General features: G+C 46.3%; 1 protein-coding gene and 1 non-coding gene across 2 annotated transcripts in view; one reads left to right on the top strand and one right to left on the bottom strand.

The window, feature by feature from the left end:
• The first annotated feature begins 1,516 nt into the window (after positions 1 to 1,516).
• LOC128111406 (U6 spliceosomal RNA) lies at positions 1,517 to 1,623 on the top strand. Its single transcript, XR_008218644.1, has one exon. It is a non-coding gene; the product is annotated as a U6 spliceosomal RNA (small nuclear RNA).
• A 12,710-nt stretch (positions 1,624 to 14,333) lies between these two features.
• Positions 14,334 to 18,612, bottom strand: part of LOC128110576 (coiled-coil domain-containing protein 170-like) — a 39,705-nt gene continuing 35,426 nt past the window's right edge. The window contains exons 8-9 of the mRNA XM_052738242.1: positions 18,560 to 18,612; positions 14,334 to 14,497 (exon numbers count right to left, since the gene is read on the bottom strand). The exon at positions 18,560 to 18,612 is cut by the window's right edge and continues 184 nt beyond it. Coding sequence (XP_052594202.1) covers positions 14,339 to 14,497; positions 18,560 to 18,612 — 212 coding nt within the window. The 3' untranslated portion in view covers positions 14,334 to 14,338. The remainder of the gene's footprint in view (positions 14,498 to 18,559) is intronic.

Genomic DNA, 18,612 nt, shown 5'->3' with positions numbered 1-18,612 from the left:
CAGAATGAATGGAGGGGAGGAAATTGCCTTGCTGACTCACCCTGTCCGTCACGAACGATAATGGTGCTCAGATGGGTGGTTTGTCTACTTGAATGCACAGTGAGAGGGTGGTGACCCCAGTCTACCTGAACCATGACCCAAACTAAGAAGGGCTTCTTGAGACAGTGAATGCCAATGGTTAGACCAAAAAGCACCCTGCAACCCAGTGATAAGAACGGTGCTTTTGCTTAGCGGAGTCACTGAGCTCATCCACAAGCTGCCCAGCAAAGCAGTCACGTGGTGTGACAAAAAAGGATCTGCCTCTCTCTCTCTCTCTCTCTCTCTCTCTCTCTCTCTCTCTCTCTCTCTCTCTCTCTCACACACACACACACACACACACACACACACACACACACACACACACACACAAATGAAAATGGAAGACCCTAAAAAAATGACTACTATGCCAGGGTCATGCTAAGGCTTGCCTCTGGATTTTTACTCTCTCTCTCTCTCTTTTGAGTGTGGCCAGACGGGTCCTGGGATGCTCTTGCTTGCTCTAAAGCATAGGATCAGACCTACCCCACATTCTGTGCTTATGGCCTGGTCTGTTTCAAAAGGAGATGAAGAGATAGAACCCACACTTGTGGGGTCAGACCACTGCAAAGCAGTGACACCTTCATCGGTGATGAGTGGCAGAAACAACATTGCCTAATGCCAGGGGCCGTCTCCCCAGCATGCCAGGGGCCATCTCCCAGCATGCCAGGGGTCATCTCCCCAGAAGGACAGGGGCTGTCTCCCCAGCATGCCAGGGACCATCTCCCCAGAAGGCCAGGGGCCGTCTCCCCAGCATGCCAGGGCTCATCTCCCCAGCTCAGAAATCAGACCTCGTACAATGCGGAAGGAGGAAACAGAGCTGACAAACTGGTGTTGTAAGGGACTAACCAATAAACTCGCCCAGAAAATACTAAGTTACCCAAAAGTAAGACTTAGTTAAAGGAGTGCTGCCTCTGCCGGGCAGTCTAGAGAAGACAACCCTGTCAGATGGTGCTAAGTGAACGCAGTGTGAACGCAGTGTGAACGCAGTGTGAACCTGGTGCCTCTTATCAGGAAGATCATAGATCTGCCAGACAGACAGGGTGACCCTGGTTAACAGCTGCTCGGGGAAAAGCAGTCCCAGCCTGTCTCAGGATAACTATGACAATATTTTTATTTTCTAAATCTCCCCATTTGTCCAAACAGCCAAACCTTGGAATTTCTGTCTCTGCAAAACATGTTTAATTGTTGAAAGTGTAACTTGGGGCTGAGAAACTAGACAGGCTGATGGGTGGGGGGTGTTCTGTTCATGACCAGGTCTCCTTTGTGCCCTAGTCAGAACTGGTGTGTGTCATTATTAAAGCTTTTTCTTCATCGATCTCTAAGCACTTGGAGTGAGTCTCAGTCAGAAGGCACAGTACTATTATACCGATATGACTTAATATTTGGGACTTGATTGGAGTAGAACTCTCATGCCTTTGTGGCAATTAAAGTGAATGTAGTGCCCACTTCGGCAGCACATATACCAAAATTGGAACAATACAGAGAAGATTAACATGGCCCCTGCAGAAAGATGACATGAAAATTCGTGAAGTGTTCCATATTTTTAAACCCTTCCCCCACCCCCAAAAAGTGAATATGATGTTTACTGAACATCTTCCCAGCCCTTTCTACAGATGGGGAAACTGAGGCTCAGAGAGAAGAGGCGTTCCTACTTTCATATGTGTAAACAAATGTTCCACCTCAAGTTTAACTATACGCCTGCTAACCTCCCTTCGTGTCTATTTGCATATGATTTTTTTTCTTATATATGACATAATCTGAAGCAGACTGTCCTGTAGAACTGGGTAGTACTGTGTGAAACTTTGTCAAGTTCTGCTCTAGACCTGGCCACCTATGAGCATAACTATAAAACTTCCCTCTTTACTGGTCCGCATTTGATTGGTGTCCCAGGTACCAAGGACATAGCGGCAATGGGGACCTGACTTGATATCTACGTACCCAGGCCACCGAACAAGATTCCTCTGACCTGAAGTTTAAATGATCCACCTGGGCAACCAGCTTCTGCAGCCAGGTCTCTGCAAGCCCCCCAGGCACGCCTCAATCTTAATCTTCGATGTCTGCAAATAAGCAGGCAAAATCGTTTTTGTGCAGCTCCTTGAAGGTGCTTGAACTGCACCAGAGTCTCTCCAATACCTTGAGTGGCTAATGTTCTAGCCATCTGAAACCTCACCGCCTGAAGAATCCCTGGCCTGGTCGCCAGCTCTAAAGCAGTGCTCTACATGCTCTAGAAGGAAAACGAACCCCTGGTGTGACTGCGCACGCCCATTTGAGAAGGATATGCTAACAAGCCCCCAGAAACGGTAGCAAATGGTAAGGTGCCATTTCATAAATGACTCAAACGCAATTCTGGAAATGCAGCATCCTTACCTCTTGTGGCTCAGAATAAAACAGCATTAATGACAGGCCAGACAGTGTGACAGTCCCCAAGATGAGGTCAGGAAGGAGAAGGGTTATAGATGGACATGGTTAAGAGGCCACAGATTTTAATAAGTCTGTCTGATTCTGTAGTTCAATCTCTTTTTTATTGACCATTTTTTCTCTACTTCTAAAGTATTTAATGTTTTTAAATTTTTCACTCATTAGAGAAAAATATTAGAAATGTCTCATATTGAACCCAAAAGACGGCTCCTTGAGTAAAAGCAAATTTACCACCAATAGCTGAGGTCAGTGCCTGGGACCTACCTAAAAAGATAGAGAAAAGAGCCAATTCCTACATGCTGTCCTCTTGACCTCCACATCTGCCTACACGTGTGTACATCACACACACACACACACACACACACACACACACACACACACACACACACACACATACACACACACACACACACACACACACACACACACCCCACCGATAACAAATACAAAGGAAATGACTCATATTGTCCCATACCAACAGACTATAGTGATAAACATTGCATAAATTGTTCTCTTTTTTTTTTTTTAACCCAGATCTTCTGAGGTTTGTCAAGGGTACAAAATTATAGTTAGAAAGGATGAGTGAGTTCTAGCATTCATCAGCTAGAACATTCATCAGTTGCACAGTAGGGCAACTGTAATTGCCAGCAATTTACTGTGTGTTTCAAAACAGGCAGGGAAAGCAGGTGTGGCGTGCACGCTTGTAATGGGAGCACTTGAGAGGTAGAAAAAGGAATTGAAGATCATACGTGAGGAACTTAAGGCCAACGTGGGCTATGGTGAGACCCTGCTGTCCCCACAAAAAGCTAGAAGACATAATTCTGAACCACCTCCCCAACACAAAGAAATTATAACTGTCAATTCTGAATCTCCCCCCAACACAAAGAAATGAGTACCCTGATCATCACACATTATACACCCGTATTCAAATAGTACACTGTACCCCTACGAGTTTATGTACAACAATTGTGCATCAATTGTTTATGTATGTGGTGTTTTGTCCAAATGTACGTCTGTATACCATGTGCATGCCTGGTGTGTTCAGAGATCAGAAGAGGGCATCTGATCACCTGGGACTAGAGTTACAGACAGCTGTGAGTTGCCATGTGGATGCTGGGAATTGAACCCGGGTCCTCTGGAAGAGCACTCAGTGCTCTTAACCACTGAGCCATCTCGCCAGCCCCAACTATGTGTCAATTTTTAAAGGAATAAAAAGTAAAAGGTAACATTTACCACATTTTAAAGGAAACAGATTTCCATCCGCAGGAACATGGATGCCTGGCCTTGGATATTGGTCCCTAACGACCTCTTTCTGGGAAATGCCATTGCTATGCTGATGCCACTGAGGTCTCTACCAGGGTTGTCTGCTACCAGGGTTGCTGTCTCAGAGGCTTGTCAGCATGACCCCATCCTTTTCTCCCCACCTGCTTGTTCTCTCCCACCCCCATCTCACTCTGCAATACAATTTAGGAGAGAAAAATCCTTGACAACTTCTCCAGTTAGTTTCATCTTCAAATTTCCCTGACAGCCAACGTTCCATTTACTCTTTCATAAGACACTTGTCTTTGAGGATGCTATTTGCCTGGTGCATTTATGTCATTAAGGCTGCCCCCTTAACGCTGAACACCATAATGCTTGAAGTGTCTCAGACAAGAGGAACTATGAGGGCACTTGCTCTCACATAAGGAAGACACAGCTGCCATCCGTGTCCCCACCTGCTTCATGTCACTCAATCTCTGTCTTAGTGGCTTGTGTTCCTAGAGCAAAACACCAGAATCAACTGAAAAGAGGAGCTGGGCTGGGTGGAGTGGTGCATGCTGGGAGTCCCAGCTCTTGGGAAGCCACGGCAGGAGGATCCCAAGTTCAAGTCCAGCTTGATCTATATAAAAATGGGAATGTAACTCTCCCCTATCCTACACCTCAAAGCGTCCCAAAGAGTTTTTTTCTTTTTCTTTTTTTTTTTAAGGTTTATTTATTATGTACAGTGTTCTGCCTGCATGTATGCCTGCAGGCCAGAAGAGGGGGCCAGATCTCATTACAGATGGTTGTGAGCCACCATGTGGGTGCTGGGAATTGAACTCAGGACTTCTGGAAGAACAGCCAGTGTTCTAAACCATTGAGCCATCTCTCCAGCCACCCCCCACCCCAAGAGCTTCTTTTGGTTGATGATTGGGGGCTTCTGGTTCATGGTTTGTTGGCCTCACTGCTTCGGGCTTATAGCAAGGCAGAATACATGGCAGATAAAACTCATCACCTTATGGCAAGAAGTAAAGGAAAACAAGAGGAGATGGTGAAGTCCCAGGGGATACATCAGGAGCATGTCCCCAGTGGCCTAACTCGCTTCCAACAGGCCCTACCTCCTAAAGCTTTCTCTGCCTGCCAGGGGTGCCATGGGGCTGGACTCCAAGCTTTCCACCCATGGGCCATTGGAGGATATTCAAGAACCAAACTATAGGAATCCTCGTGACAATCAGACTAGACAGGTACTATTTATATTACCATCTCACAAATGAAGAGAGCAAGACTTGGGGAATTTATGCAGAAATCACATCGCTAGTGAGTAGCCAAGGGTTCAAAGCAGACCCATTTCACTCCAAAGCCCAGCCTCTCTGTACTGTTATTCTCCCAAGGCTTTGGACAATAAATGTGAGGAGAAGTCAAAACTCCATGAGACCTACTCAGGGTCTGGAAGAAGTGAGGAATGAGTGGGGGAGGCAGGGGACTTAGTGGGCTTTCAGGGGTTGAGAAGTCGTGTCTGTGTGTTTTTTGGTTTTTGGTTTTTGAGTTTTTTGAGACAGAGTTTCACTGTATAACAGCCCTGGTTTTCTTAGAACTATCTCTGTAGACCAGGCTGGCCTTGAACTCACAGAGATCCACCTGCCTCTGCCTCCTGAGTGCTGGGATTAAAGGCATGCACCACCACTGTCGGACCATTTCTGTGTTTTTAAGTTCTTATTAGAGGGAGAGTCATGATAATTCTGAGACCATTACCTGAGCAGATTGAGTTTCAGTCCCCGGCAGTTCTGATTTCCTCTGGGTTTCTATCTGAATCCTCCAGCTCTAATAGTTTGCTTTATATTGCTATATAAAAAAAAAGTTGATCGAATGCAGCTTGAGGAGGAAAGGGTTCATTTCAATTTACAACTTACAGCCCATCATTGGGGAAGTCAGAGCAGGAACTCAAGGCAGGAATCCAGAGGCAGGAACTACAGCAGAGGGTGTGGACAAACACTGTTTGTTGGTTTGTTCATCCTGCTTCCTTATACAACCCAGAATGACCTACTCAGGGGTGGCACCACCCACAGTGAGCTGGGCCATCCCACATCAATCATCAATCAAGTAAATGCCCTATAGATTTGCCTACGGGTCAGTATGGTGAAGTCATGTTCTCAATTGAGGTTCCACTTGCCAGATGACTCTAACTTGGGTCAAGCTGGCAAAAGACAAACCAAGACACCAGGTGTGAAGCCTTGCAGCCTTCCCTGGTAGTACTCAGCGCTCTTTCTCTTTGGTATTCTGGAAGCTTCTTTCAGGGAGTCTGAAGACAGGAAAGCACCTCTGTTTGCTCTGTAGTCTAAGCTCACCCTGTGGTTGTGGAGAGGAGCTCTGTGGGTAGGGTGGACAATAGAGGGGTGCCGGGACAGACAGATCAGGATGGACCACAGCAGGAGTGGAATCTGGGGCCTGGGTGATTTTTCATCTCAACCACCTCCCACTTGTGCGCCTTGGCACTCATGTCTTTGATCTTTCTCTGTAAAATGGGAATGAGACAAGAGTACACCTCACAGGAGAAACAGTGGTTGGATAATGCTTTGTTTTGCAGAATGAGGGATTGAACCCAGCAGCTCGCACATACTAGTCAAGCACCCTACAACTGAGCTCTGTCTCCAGCCTGTTTCTAGGTGTCTGAGATGACCTTAGATCGCTGTGACAAAATGCTGATCAAATGCACTTGAGGAGGAAGTTTGGGTTTGGGTTTGGGCGCTGTATGCACGTGAGTCTGCAGGCGCACATGTCTGGGCACAAGCATGCAGAGGCTAGAGCAGGATGGCACATGTCTTCCTCTATCCCTTGAAACAGGGTCTCCCATTGAACCAGGAGCTCACTGTTGAGTCTAGGTTGGCTGGCCAGCAAGTTCTCGGAATCTGCCACCCAGTGCTGGGATTATAGACATACACAACATGCCCAGCTGGCATGTGGCATGTGGGTGCTGGGGATTCAAATGCAGGTCCTTGAGCTTGCAGAGCAGGCATTCTTACCCACTGAGCCATCTCCAAGCCATGCTTTTTATTTTGATGCAAGGTCTTGCTAAGCTGCCCAAGGCTGGTCTTGAACTTACCATTCCAGAGGATCCAATGCCCTCTTCTGGCTTCCAGAGTCACAAGGCATGTAAGTGGTTCACAGACATACATGCAGACAAAACCCCCATACGCATAATAAAACAACAAAAATAAAATTGAAAACTTGTTTCGATTGCTTTCTAAAAGAGAGAGAGAGCGCTAGTTTCCTGGTGGAGCCGGTTTATCTCACTGTGAGCAATGGAGCTGGAGTTTACCAGCATCCTCACTCCCTGGTGCAGATGTGCTCTCCTCCTGCAGTTAATGTCCTTTACCACGTAAGACCTCGAGACCTTCAGAAACTGATTCAGGTCTACAAAGGACCACCGGCTGCCGCGTTGACTCAGAAATCCTTAGAACCTCTGCAAGCCATTACACATGCAAGCTCATGCCTCCCCCTAGTGGATGGGAAAGGATATGACTCGCTAGATACCTTTTCGGTCTTTTTAGACAGGATCTCACACAGAAGCCCTGACTAGCCCGGAACTTGCTAGGTGGACCAGGCTGGCCTTGAACTCACAGGGATCTGCCTGCCATTGCCTCCCGAGGGCTGCGATTAAACATGTGCTCCGCTGTGCCCAGGTTCAAGTACCTATTGGTTTAAATCACTTTGGGATGAGTGTGACCCATTGAAAATTAAAAAAAAAAAAAATTAGTAACGTTTTCCAGTAATCTCCAAGGGCAGTAGAAAGAGGAGGCTAGGTAATTAATTAGGCAGAGTGGCTGACACTCTGTCGTCCTGGCAATGGCTGAGTTGTGGAAGGGGTAGGCAGCCAGCTTCTGGACAACGAAAGCAAGCCTTCAGGGCCAGGCGTCTCAGAGCCCAGACACAGACTATAACGCTGGAGGCTGCCTAGGGAGGGGATCTGAAACACTGTAGGGCTAGGCGTCCTAATTACTCAGGCCTACCACTAGAGGGCACCACTTACCACTGCTTCTGCCTGCCTACTGTACTGCCGCTGTCAATCACAAGGGGGTAAGAAAGGTACCGGAGACTGGCCCTTAAAGAGGGTCTCTTTGCCTGCCCACCATTTCTGTGCAGGTAGAGCAAGTGAACCCACAGCCAGCTAGCAGGTATAAAATATATAACAGTCGGTATGAATAGATAACCTTTTCAGTTGTGGGCACAGAAAATGTCGAGTCTGTAAGCGAACACATGGAGAATAGAAAGTCAGATAAAGGCGAGGTCTCATTTAGCATCGAGTATGAGGAGCCTCTATATTTGACTAATCCGGAAGCTCACGGTTGTCATAAAATCTGCCCTCCCATTTTCTGCGTGCTGCCTCTGGTGTGTCTTGATCTGTCCTCCCCGTAGCTCACCCAGGACGGCTACGAATGCGACCATCAAGGGTCACATTCAAGGACAAGTTCAAGAGGAAAAAGGGAACTCTTTCTTGCGTCTTTGAGGGCAAGGGAGGCTTTCCCAGAAGCTGTCCCGGAACACTTCTGTGTCTCAGACAAATCTGCCCCAGGCGAAGGGAACGGGCCAGCTCGGCTAGCTTGTGTGACCAGCTCCGAGCACAAGGCAACGTGGGGCTCTAAGCGAAGGGAACACGGCGGGGAGAAGAAAGGAACCAAGAGTGTCACTGTGCTTAGAATACTTCCTTGAGATCCAACCAGAACTGTCACTTTAGGCTGCCTGTGAAGCTGGGCATGGTGGCACTTGGAACAGGCTTTTTTTTTTTTTTTTTTTTTTTGGACCGCCAGCCCCCAAATCATGACACAGAGACTCATTAATTATGAAAGCTCGGCCTTAGCTTAGGCTTGTTTCTAACTAGCTCTTATAACTTAAATTAACCCATTTCTATTCATCTATGTGCTCTTACGTGGCTCACGGCTTTTACCTCTCCTCCTGTATGTCCTGCTTGCTCTGCATCTGGCTGGTGACTCTGCCTTTCTTCCCTGAGACTGCTCTGTCCCCACAAGTCCTGCCTAACCTCTTCCTGCCTAGCTACTGACCATTCAGCTCTTTATTAAACCAATCACAATTAAACCAATCTTCACACAGTGGAAAGGAATATTCTAAAACAGGCACCAGCCTGTAATCCTAGTATTTTAGAAGCAAAGCAGGAGTATTGCTGCCAGTTCAAGGCCAGTCTGGGCTACACAATGAGTTCCAAGCCAGCCGAGGTTATATAAGTGAGACTCTGTCATGAAAATGAGTCCCCCAAAACTGAGAGTTGTGTCTCACACACACCTATGATCCCAGAACTTAAGATGTGGTGATAGGAAGAGCCAGTCAAGGCTGCCAGGTGTGTGCCAGTCATGGTGGACACACACCTTTAATCCCAACACTTGGGAGGCAGAAGCAAGAGGATCTCTGCAAGTTCCAGGCCAGCTTGGTTTACATAGTGAATCAGGGCAATGTAGTAAGACCCTGTTCAAAAGAAAAAATTAAAAGCCATTCAAGGCTAGCCTTGGGCTACAGAATGAGTTCAAGGCCATCTTGAGATCCTGTCTCAAACAGCAGAAACAACAAGGTGCCAGGCAGTGGTGTCCCATATCTTTAATCCCAGCACTCGGGAGGCAGAGGCAGGTGGATCTCTGTGAGTGTGAGGCCAGCCTGGTCTACAAAGAGAGATCCAGGACAAACAGTGCTACACAGAGAAACCCTGTCTCAAAAAACAAAACAATTCCTTAGTAGATACAAAAAAATGGCATATTCATTTCAAATTTTCATCAACAGCGCATACAAACTACTTCATTCAATCTGTCTGACCCACTCTATGATGTTCCTGGTCATTCTCCTGCAAACTCCTCATCCACCCTTCCCTGCAAAACGAAGCCCTTTCTCTCTTTCCATATTAGATTTTTGCTCATGGCTCTCTAAAATCATGTCTACCAACAGCTGTGTTTAGAAGGCACAAGGGTGCTAAATTACAGAGAAAGGATATTAACTTGCAGGTTGATTTCAAAATAATTATAGAAACTCATCAGTTTAGGGGGTTGGTAAATAATCCTAATTAAAATTATATTAAGATGCTGGAGGGGCCAATGGCTGAGCAGGTGGCGAGCACTACTATTGCCACGCCTGATCAGATGAACTGACCAGAGTTCATCTCTCAGAACCCACACGGTGGAGGGAGAGAGATGACTTCAGCGAGTTCTCCTCTGACCTCCACACTCTCTGGAGCACTTGCCTAGTCTTGTTGGCCTGCTTATATTTCTGTTTGCTTTTGGTTTGTTTTGTTGTTGTTGTTTTTCGAGACAGGGTTTCTCTGTGCAGCCCTGGCTGTCCTGGAACTCACTCTGTAGACCAGGCTGGCCTCGAACTCAGAGATCGGCCTGCCTCTGCCTTCCAAGTGCTGGGATTAAAGGCAATGGCCACCATACTCGTCGGGCCTATTTATCTTTAAAAAGAAAAAAAGAGGGTCTGGAGAGATGGCTTAGCAGGTGTTAAGTACTGGCTGCTCTTGCAGAGGACTAGGGTTCAGCTCCCAGCACCCACAAAGCAGTTGGCAGTTGCCTGTAAGTCCAGGTCGTGGTGATTCAACACCTTCTTCTGGCTCCCACAGGCACCAGACACACACACGGCACACATACAAACATACAGATGCTCACATATACACATAAAATAAAAATATAAATATTTTTAAAAAGAAAAGGGCTCTGGACGTAGTGGAACAGCCTCTAATACCTTTAATACTTGGAAGGCAAGCAATCTCTGTGAGTTGGAAGCCAGCTTGGTCTACATAGTGAGTTCCTGGCCAGCCAGGGATACGACGGAGTGAGACCCTGACTCAAAAACAACAGCAACAACAAAGGAAATAAAAGGAGAGGAAGGGAGGAAAAAGAAACTAGAGGATGACTAACATGTGCAAGATCCTGGGTTCCATCCCCAGGACTACAGAAAAAAAAAAAAGACTATATTAGGGTAGGTGTGGGGTAGTAAGCTATCATAAAAGTACTAATTTACGTGAGAAACTGTGAAAGCATTAAAGGTGTGCATTTTAAATCTTTGCAGAGCTGAGTACAGGTGGGGCGGGGGGGGGGGGGACTTGCACCCGCGCACGCGCAGAACCATTGCCAGCACTGCAAAGTTCTGGAAACCCTCCCAGATCTTCGCGTTTAGAGCCTGACCCCAGTCTTGCTGAACTGATGAGAGACAGTGGGATGTCGCCCCACCCTCCACCAGCTCTTACCCTGGCCACAGGCAGCAAGGTCAGGGAAGCGACCCACTGGCGGCTGCAGAGACCAACACACCACCTCCCAAAAGCGCAACTCTGCCCATGCCCGGCCCGCCCTGGTACCACCCCGCACCTTGATTGGCGTCACGTCCTCTGCTGTGCGCGCAAGCGCAGCACGGCCAGCGCAGGCTCGGTAGAAGTAACCAGGTTTGGTTAACTGTTGGGAGTTGTAGGACCTCAAGTTTGGTCGCACCCCAAATTCTGAGCAGGAAGGTGGCCCTGGCCCAGGTGGCCACTTCGGTATTCTGAACCGCAGGCAAGAACACTGGGTAGGGTCCCTCCTTGTGGAAGGGAGCATGTAGAGGTGAAGGCCAGAGGAAGGTGATGGAGGAGAATTTTGGGTGATCCCAGGAGCCTAATGACTTTTGGCAGCCAAAGAACAGAACTGGGGTAGAGTATGTCTTGGGGCCGTGCCCGCTAGCTCAGGCGCTTCTAATACCACACACTCCAGTAAATACAGAAACTGTTTTGTTAGAGTGATGGAAGCTACCCACAACCCCATCAGTAGAACTCAGAGATCCAGGCCACATTTATTGTCTAATTTTGAGATAATGTTCAGATTCTAAGTAGCTCCAGCTCTTGACCAAGGGTTGCCAAGCTGTCCGGTGAGAGGCATTCAGCAAGAACCAAGCACAACCCATTGAGTTTCTCACCATGTTTATCTTCCTACCTTTCTGAAGGAGACCCACTTCCTCAAACCCGCGTTGTCCGCCTCTCTACTTCTGGCCCTAGAGCCCCTAGTTTGGTGCTGAGAAAATTCAGCTTTCTAGTTGACATCTCCCTGTGCAGCCCCAAAGGAGATCTGAACCGATGGATCTGGTAGCCAAACTTAGGCTATGGTTGGTCATTTGGATAATACGCAGTTGGTACAATTATGAACAATGCCACTATAAAGTCTAGTAAATGTATTTTCATAGAATAGGTATATACATCTGTTACATATGTGGGTATGGAATTACCTGCTCATAAAGCACGTACATGTTCAATTTTAGTGGATACTAAATAATGGCTTCACAGTGTCCAGTCACTGAACCTGACGAGATTAAGTTCCAAGCCACAAGAGGATTGAAATTGTTAATCAACTGACCTTAAACTAAGGTAGTCAGTCCTAGGGATGTAGTTCAGTAGTAGAGCACTCGTCTAGCATGTGTGAGGGCCCTGGGTTTGCTTCCTCCACACTGTAAATACAAAAAGTTCAAAATAAAAATAGGAACATAATTCTGGATTGTGCAAGTGGTAACGACAAGGGGTCTGATATGAGAAACTGGAGAAGCACGTAAAAGAACCAGAGAAATAGTAACATGATAAAGAATGGGTTTTTAAATGAAGGAGCTGGGTGTGGTAGCACATGTCTTTAATCCCAGACTCAGGAGGCAGAGGCAGGCAGATCTCTAGGAGTTTGAAGCTAGCCTGGTTTATAGAGCAAGTTCCAGGTCAGCATCCGTGACTCCAGTGTCAGAGGATCTGATGTCTTCTGACCTCCACAGGCACTGCACACACGTGATGCACATACATACATGCAGGTAAAACACTCATAAAAGTACAAATAAATTTTAAAAATAATAAAAATGAAGGAAGACCATAAGCCAAAAATATAAGGAAGCTGTCCATAGTGGCACAGCCTGTAATCCCAGCACTCAGGATGTGTGATCATGTGTGATCATGAATTTGAAGCCAGTCTGAGCTACTTAGCATGTTCCTGTCTCAAGGGGTGGGGGAGGAAGCCACCTCTAGAAATTGGAAAGGCTGTGAGTGTGAAGCCAGCCTGGGCTATAGAGCAAGACCCTTTCTCAAAACACAAATGTAAATGAATGAAGTAACTATTAAGTGGAAAATGAGCCTACATTAAGTAGAGACTATTAAATGCTAGGACGATAGCCACAAATAGTCTATTGCCTGTTCTAGTTGCAGGAATTCTCCTACCCTTCAAATGTCATGTCTGATATCCATATGCCCCATTAAAAAAACAAGATAGACTCAATTAAGAGAATATAACATGCCGGGCGGTGGTGGCGCACGCCTTTAATCCCAGCACTCGGGAGGCAGAGCCAGGCGGATCTCTGTGAGTTCGAGGCCAGCCTGGTCTCCAAAGCGAGTTCCAGGAAAGGCGCAAAGCTACACAGAGAAACCCTGTCTCGAAAAACCAAAAAAAAAAAAAAAAAAAAATTATGCCGGGCGGTGGTGGCGCACGCCTTTAATCCCAGCACTCGGGAGGCAGAGCCAGGCGGATCTCTGTGAGTTCGAGGCCAGCCTGGACTACCAAGTGAGTTCCAGGAAAGGCGCAAAGCTACACAGAGAAACCCTGTCTCGAAAAACAAAACAAAACAAAACAAACAAATAAAAATGAAGGAAGACCATAAGCCAAAAATATAAGGAAGCTGTCCATAGTGGCACAGCCTGTAATCCCAGCACTCAGGATGTGTGATCATGTGTGATCATGAATTTGAAGCCAGTCTGAGCTACTTAGCATGTTCCTGTCTCAAGGGGTGGGGGAGGAAGCCACCTCTAGAAATTGGAAAGGCTGTGAGTGTGAAGCCAGCCTGGGCTATAGAGCAAGACCCTTTCTCAAAACACAAATGTAAATGAATGAAGTAACTATTAAGTGGAAAATGAGCCTACATTAAGTAGAGACTATTAAATGCTAGGACGATAGCCACAAATAGTCTATTGCCTGTTCTAGTTGCAGGAATTCTCCTACCCTTCAAATGTCATGTCTGATATCCATATGCCCCATTAAAAAAACAAGATAGACTCAATTAAGAGAATATAACATGCCGGGCGGTGGTGGCGCACGCCTTTAATCCCAGCACTCGGGAGGCAGAGCCAGGCGGATCTCTGTGAGTTCGAGGCCAGCCTGGTCTACAGCGCGAGATCCAGGAAAGGCGCAAAGCTACACAGAGAAACCCTGTCTCGAAAAACCAAAAAAAAAAAAAAAAAAAAAAAAAAAAAAAAAGAGAATATAACATTATCCGCTTTTCTAAGGGGGGTTGTTTATCTAATAAATCATTCATTCAAGACATGGGCTACTGACTATGATTATAAATATTGCAGCTAAGAATGTGTTTATGATTCATATCCTGCTTAAAATGCAGTCAGTAAAAGTAATAAGTATCATATATCACAAGTGACGATAAAGACTGAGTCAGAAGTAAATGTAAAGAAAGATCATCACGAAGCAAAGGTAAATTCCAAACACAGGAGAGAAGAGATTTTAAGTGAAACTTTCCGGGTGCATTTTATTCACAATGTAGCTATTTTCCAGATGCTGTAGGAACAGCTGTATGTCAGTTCTTGACAGCAAGGAGAGGCGGAACTTGCTCACTTGTCCTGTCCGGTCTCACAGTGAGAAGCTGTCTTTGATTTGCTGGAGATTTCATAAACCTGGATGACAAGCTTCAGCTGATTAATGACTTCCTTGTCTGCTGTTTTCACATTAAATCCCAACAGCTTCATAATGGTTTCTCGGAAGTCAGCAAGCTGTAAAGAACCACGGAGAAAAATCAATACGTCATTGCCATGAGCCACCCGCTCATTGTGCACAGCGAAATTGGTACAGACTGATTGAATTTTATGAAACATTTCTTTAATGCAATGCAATACATCTTATGGGGAGGGTGGTTAGAGGGTCTTGCCATGCAGCTAAGCTAGCCTTGAATCCACCTTCTCTCTCAGACTCCCAAATGCTGCAATTACAGCCGGGCTTCATACCATGCCTGGGTGGAGTGGTATTTTCAAGTTTGAAAAATCCATTCCATTACAAGACTTCTTTAAAATTTCTTGTGCATTTTTATCTCTTTTCATCTTGTACTGCTATACATTAAACCTACTTTTATTACCACTTATAATTCATTCATAATGTGATACTATTTTTTTACATTTATTTGCACGTGCATGTGGGGGTCAGAGGGCATCCTTCAGGAGTCAGTTCTCCCCACCTACCATGTGGGGCCCGGGCACTGATCACAGGTTGTCAGGGTTGGCAGCAGGCACCTTTACCCGCTGAGCCATCTCGATAGCATACTTTTTTATATTCATTCTGTTACTCAGTCTAGCCTTAAAACTCCTGGGCTCAAGTGACCCATGTGCCTCAGTCTCCAAACTGGGGACTTTTGGCATGTGCCACTGGGTGTGACAAACTGCCTTTTGAGCTTCCGATTTGCTTAATGATAATAGCAGTCTTCAGTGCATCTCTCTCTATCAATCCTCCAAAGGACAAAGAAATCAAAAAGGACAGCAAATCAAAAAACACCCGTAAAGCCAACTGAAGGAAAGTTACAGCTTTTGCTTTGCATGTGAGAGGGACACGACTTTCCCGAGCCAGCCGAGGCAGCTCCAGAGGGCAGCGAATTCGCTGTGATGGCGTGGCACACAGACAACCCTAATCCCCAGACACAATGCCAACAACAAGCCTGAGACCTGGGGGATCAGCACACTGACCCGTATGAAGTGAAAATAGAGGCTTGGAAGCGTATGAGACCAGAAATGGCGGTTCTAGCAGGCAAGGTTTCTGAGGGGAGGCTGCAGAGCGTGTGCAAGGCAGAGGTGGGTAGCAGAGAAGAGGAGCCATGGACCGATGGGAGTACACCAAAAGAGTATTGCGGAAGGAGACATCACAGAAACCCATCACCTCCAAATCAAAGACCTCAGGAAACCACTTGCACCTGTAATACCAGCTACAGTTCCAGGCCTGACTGGGCTAGAGAAGGAGTCCAAGCCCAGCTCAGGCGGCTGAGTGAGAACCGGTCTCAAAAGGAAGTGTTTAAAGGGCTCGGTTGACAGCTTAGTGGCAGCGTGCTTTTCTAGCATCTGCAAGGCCCTGCCTCAGTACCGCTACCTTAAAAAAAAAATTAAATCATGCACCCTTGCTGTTACAACAGAAGAGGGCAGTGTTTGGCTAAAGTTATCATACATTCTAGTAGAAACCTGGTAAGGGCTCTAAAGCAGAAATATGGAAAGACTAGGGCAAATACACGAATTTTAATGTGAATGGGGGCTGGAGAGACTGCTCAGTGCTTAAGAACACATATTACTCTTCCAGGGACCGGAGTTCAAGTCCCAGCATACATGCCAAGTGACTCTCAACCATCTGTGACTGATCAGTGACTCTGACCTCTGAGAACACTCCACACACACAGCACATGCTCACACAGACATACTCGTGTTTAAGAATAAAGCAATCTTTAAAAAATATAAAGTGAGCCGGGCGGTGGTGGCACACGCCTTTAATCCCAGCACTCGGGAGGCAGAGGCAGGAGGATCTCTGTGAGTTCGAGGCCAGCCTGGTCTACAAAGTGAGTTCCAGGAAAGGTGCAAAACTACAGAGAAACCCTGTCTCAAAAAAAATAAATAAATAAAAATAAAAAATAAAGTGAATAAATAAATGACAAGTTATACGGGACTATCTTAGGACAAAAATGGAAAGTCAGTGTCATCTAACCTGTTCAGGTGATAAAATGCACTCCAATACACACGCATACACATCACACACATGTGCACACATATACACACATGCACATATACACACACATGCGCACACATGTACACACATACATACATACATACACACACACCAAACAGCCAGGAAACACGGAAGCCATGTTTGGATACAGCACTTTGACAGAAATGAAATTATCAATTAAACAAGAATTTGCAGACATGGAGAGGATCTTTTAAGTCTCAAATGTATTCAGAACAGAACTGGCTAAGGACTATGACCAAGATGTCTCTCGGATAAGGAAGGTCTGATCTCTGAAATCAAGCAATAGCAGCAGGAAATCACCTCAGAAATGAAGAGTGAAACAGTGTACCCAAGGAGAAGAGATGTGACTGAAATACAGCCAGCACACTGAAGAGCGAAAGCAAGCTAGAACATGGACACGCAGAAAAGACAGAGACAGGAAAGAGAAGCTGCTGATACAACTCTCTGTCAGTGCACCTTACAGTAATGGGTTCGCTTCTAATTCCTTAAGCAACCAATATGGAAATATGAAACACTGCTTAACAACTGCCCCAAACTATCCACAGGGCCCTGGGTTTGATCCCCAGTGCCACAAAAACGTGTTTGTTTTGCTTTATAAGTACAGGGATGTTAACTGAAGCCCCCAGGAAGAAGTCACTCCTGTGTCAAACATGATACAAGGATGGTTAAGTGTTTAGAACTTTAATGGTCGTAGAGACTGGGAATGTTGCAGCAGGTCCAGAGCCGAACTATCCTGGGCTAGCTCATCCTTTTGAGTGCCTTTTATTGCCCACCTTTGTGTGACTATTAGGGACATTCTCCTAGAATGTACAAACAGGCCTCCAGCCTCCACCGACGCAAAGGCTGAGAATGTCATCCGACAGCCCCTGAGGTCTCAGGCAGGGTTTACCACTCCACTGTATAACCCACCTCCATGAAACATGCACCAGTGTCTTTTAAAAGTGGAGGCTGGAGAGACGGCTCAGTGTTCAGAGGGCTGGCAGCTCTTGCAGAGGACCCACGTTTGATTGCAAGCACCCACATGGAAGTGTATGACCTGTGACTCCAGTTCCAGGGGATCTACACCTTCTTCTGGCCTCCTCAGGTACCAGGCACACATGTGGTATGCAGACATATATGCACGCAAAACACTCATTAAATAAATAAAGGAATGAATAAATAAACAAATAAACAAATTGGGAAGCTGGGGAGATAGACCTGTGGTGAAGAGCACTGTCTCTCTGCTCTTCCACAGGACCCAGGTTCTAATCCCAGCATCCACAACTGTCTGTAGCTCCAGTTCCAGAGTATCCAGTACTCGACTCTGGCCTCCGAGGGCAACAGGCATATACATGGTGCACATACATACATGCAGGCAAACACCTATATATATAAAATAAAAATAAGAAAATAAAATATAATATTTAAATGTCTTGCCAGGCTAGCGGCACACACCTTTTATCCCAGCACTCGGGAGGCAGAAAGATTTCTGTGAGTTCAAGACCAGCCTGGTCTATAGAGAGTTCCAGGATAGTCAGGGCTACACAGAGAAACCCTGTCTCAAAAGACAAACCAACACGTCCCCCAAAAAATAAGCAAACAAACAAAAAAGAAACACGGTTTCCTATCTTACATGGTTCAACCATCCTAGTTAGAGGTTGTGTACACAAATTGAAGCTAAAATAAGCGTATATCTGGCCCCTAGCCATGTTGGGTTCACAGGGAGATGCACTTGACCCAATGTGGACCCAGAAGAACTTCTCTTGGGGTTATTGCTGCTGTCACAGAATCAAAATATAAAGCTACATGTTTCTCAGTCATAAGGGAAACAACAGCCGCTAGTGAAACACACAGGCTGTCGCACAGACACCAAGAAGAGAAGGAGAAAGGCCCTGTGAGGGGTTAGGTGCTGACTGCGGTGTCCAGGGACACACCTGCCCTTGTAAGAGGCTCAGCGGTTCAAATCACCTCTGATGCCATCAGCCAAAGAGTCCCTCTTTGTCAAAGTTAGCTAAGGTCTACGTTGAGGTGAGCGTTGACCACGTCAGTGAAATTAGTTTTTTAACGTAGTTGTAAGAGACCTCTTGCTCTCGTCCTGAGACCCCTTTCGGTGTGCTCCTGGTGGCGGAGGGCT

This window comes from Peromyscus californicus, unplaced genomic scaffold (assembly GCF_007827085.1).
Source record: "Peromyscus californicus insignis strain IS unplaced genomic scaffold, ASM782708v3 Scaffold_15__1_contigs__length_86483966, whole genome shotgun sequence".
Lineage (NCBI taxonomy): Eukaryota > Metazoa > Chordata > Mammalia > Rodentia > Cricetidae > Peromyscus > Peromyscus californicus.
The sequence above is the reverse complement of the archived record's forward strand: the minus strand, read 5'-3'. Positions and strand labels throughout refer to the sequence as shown.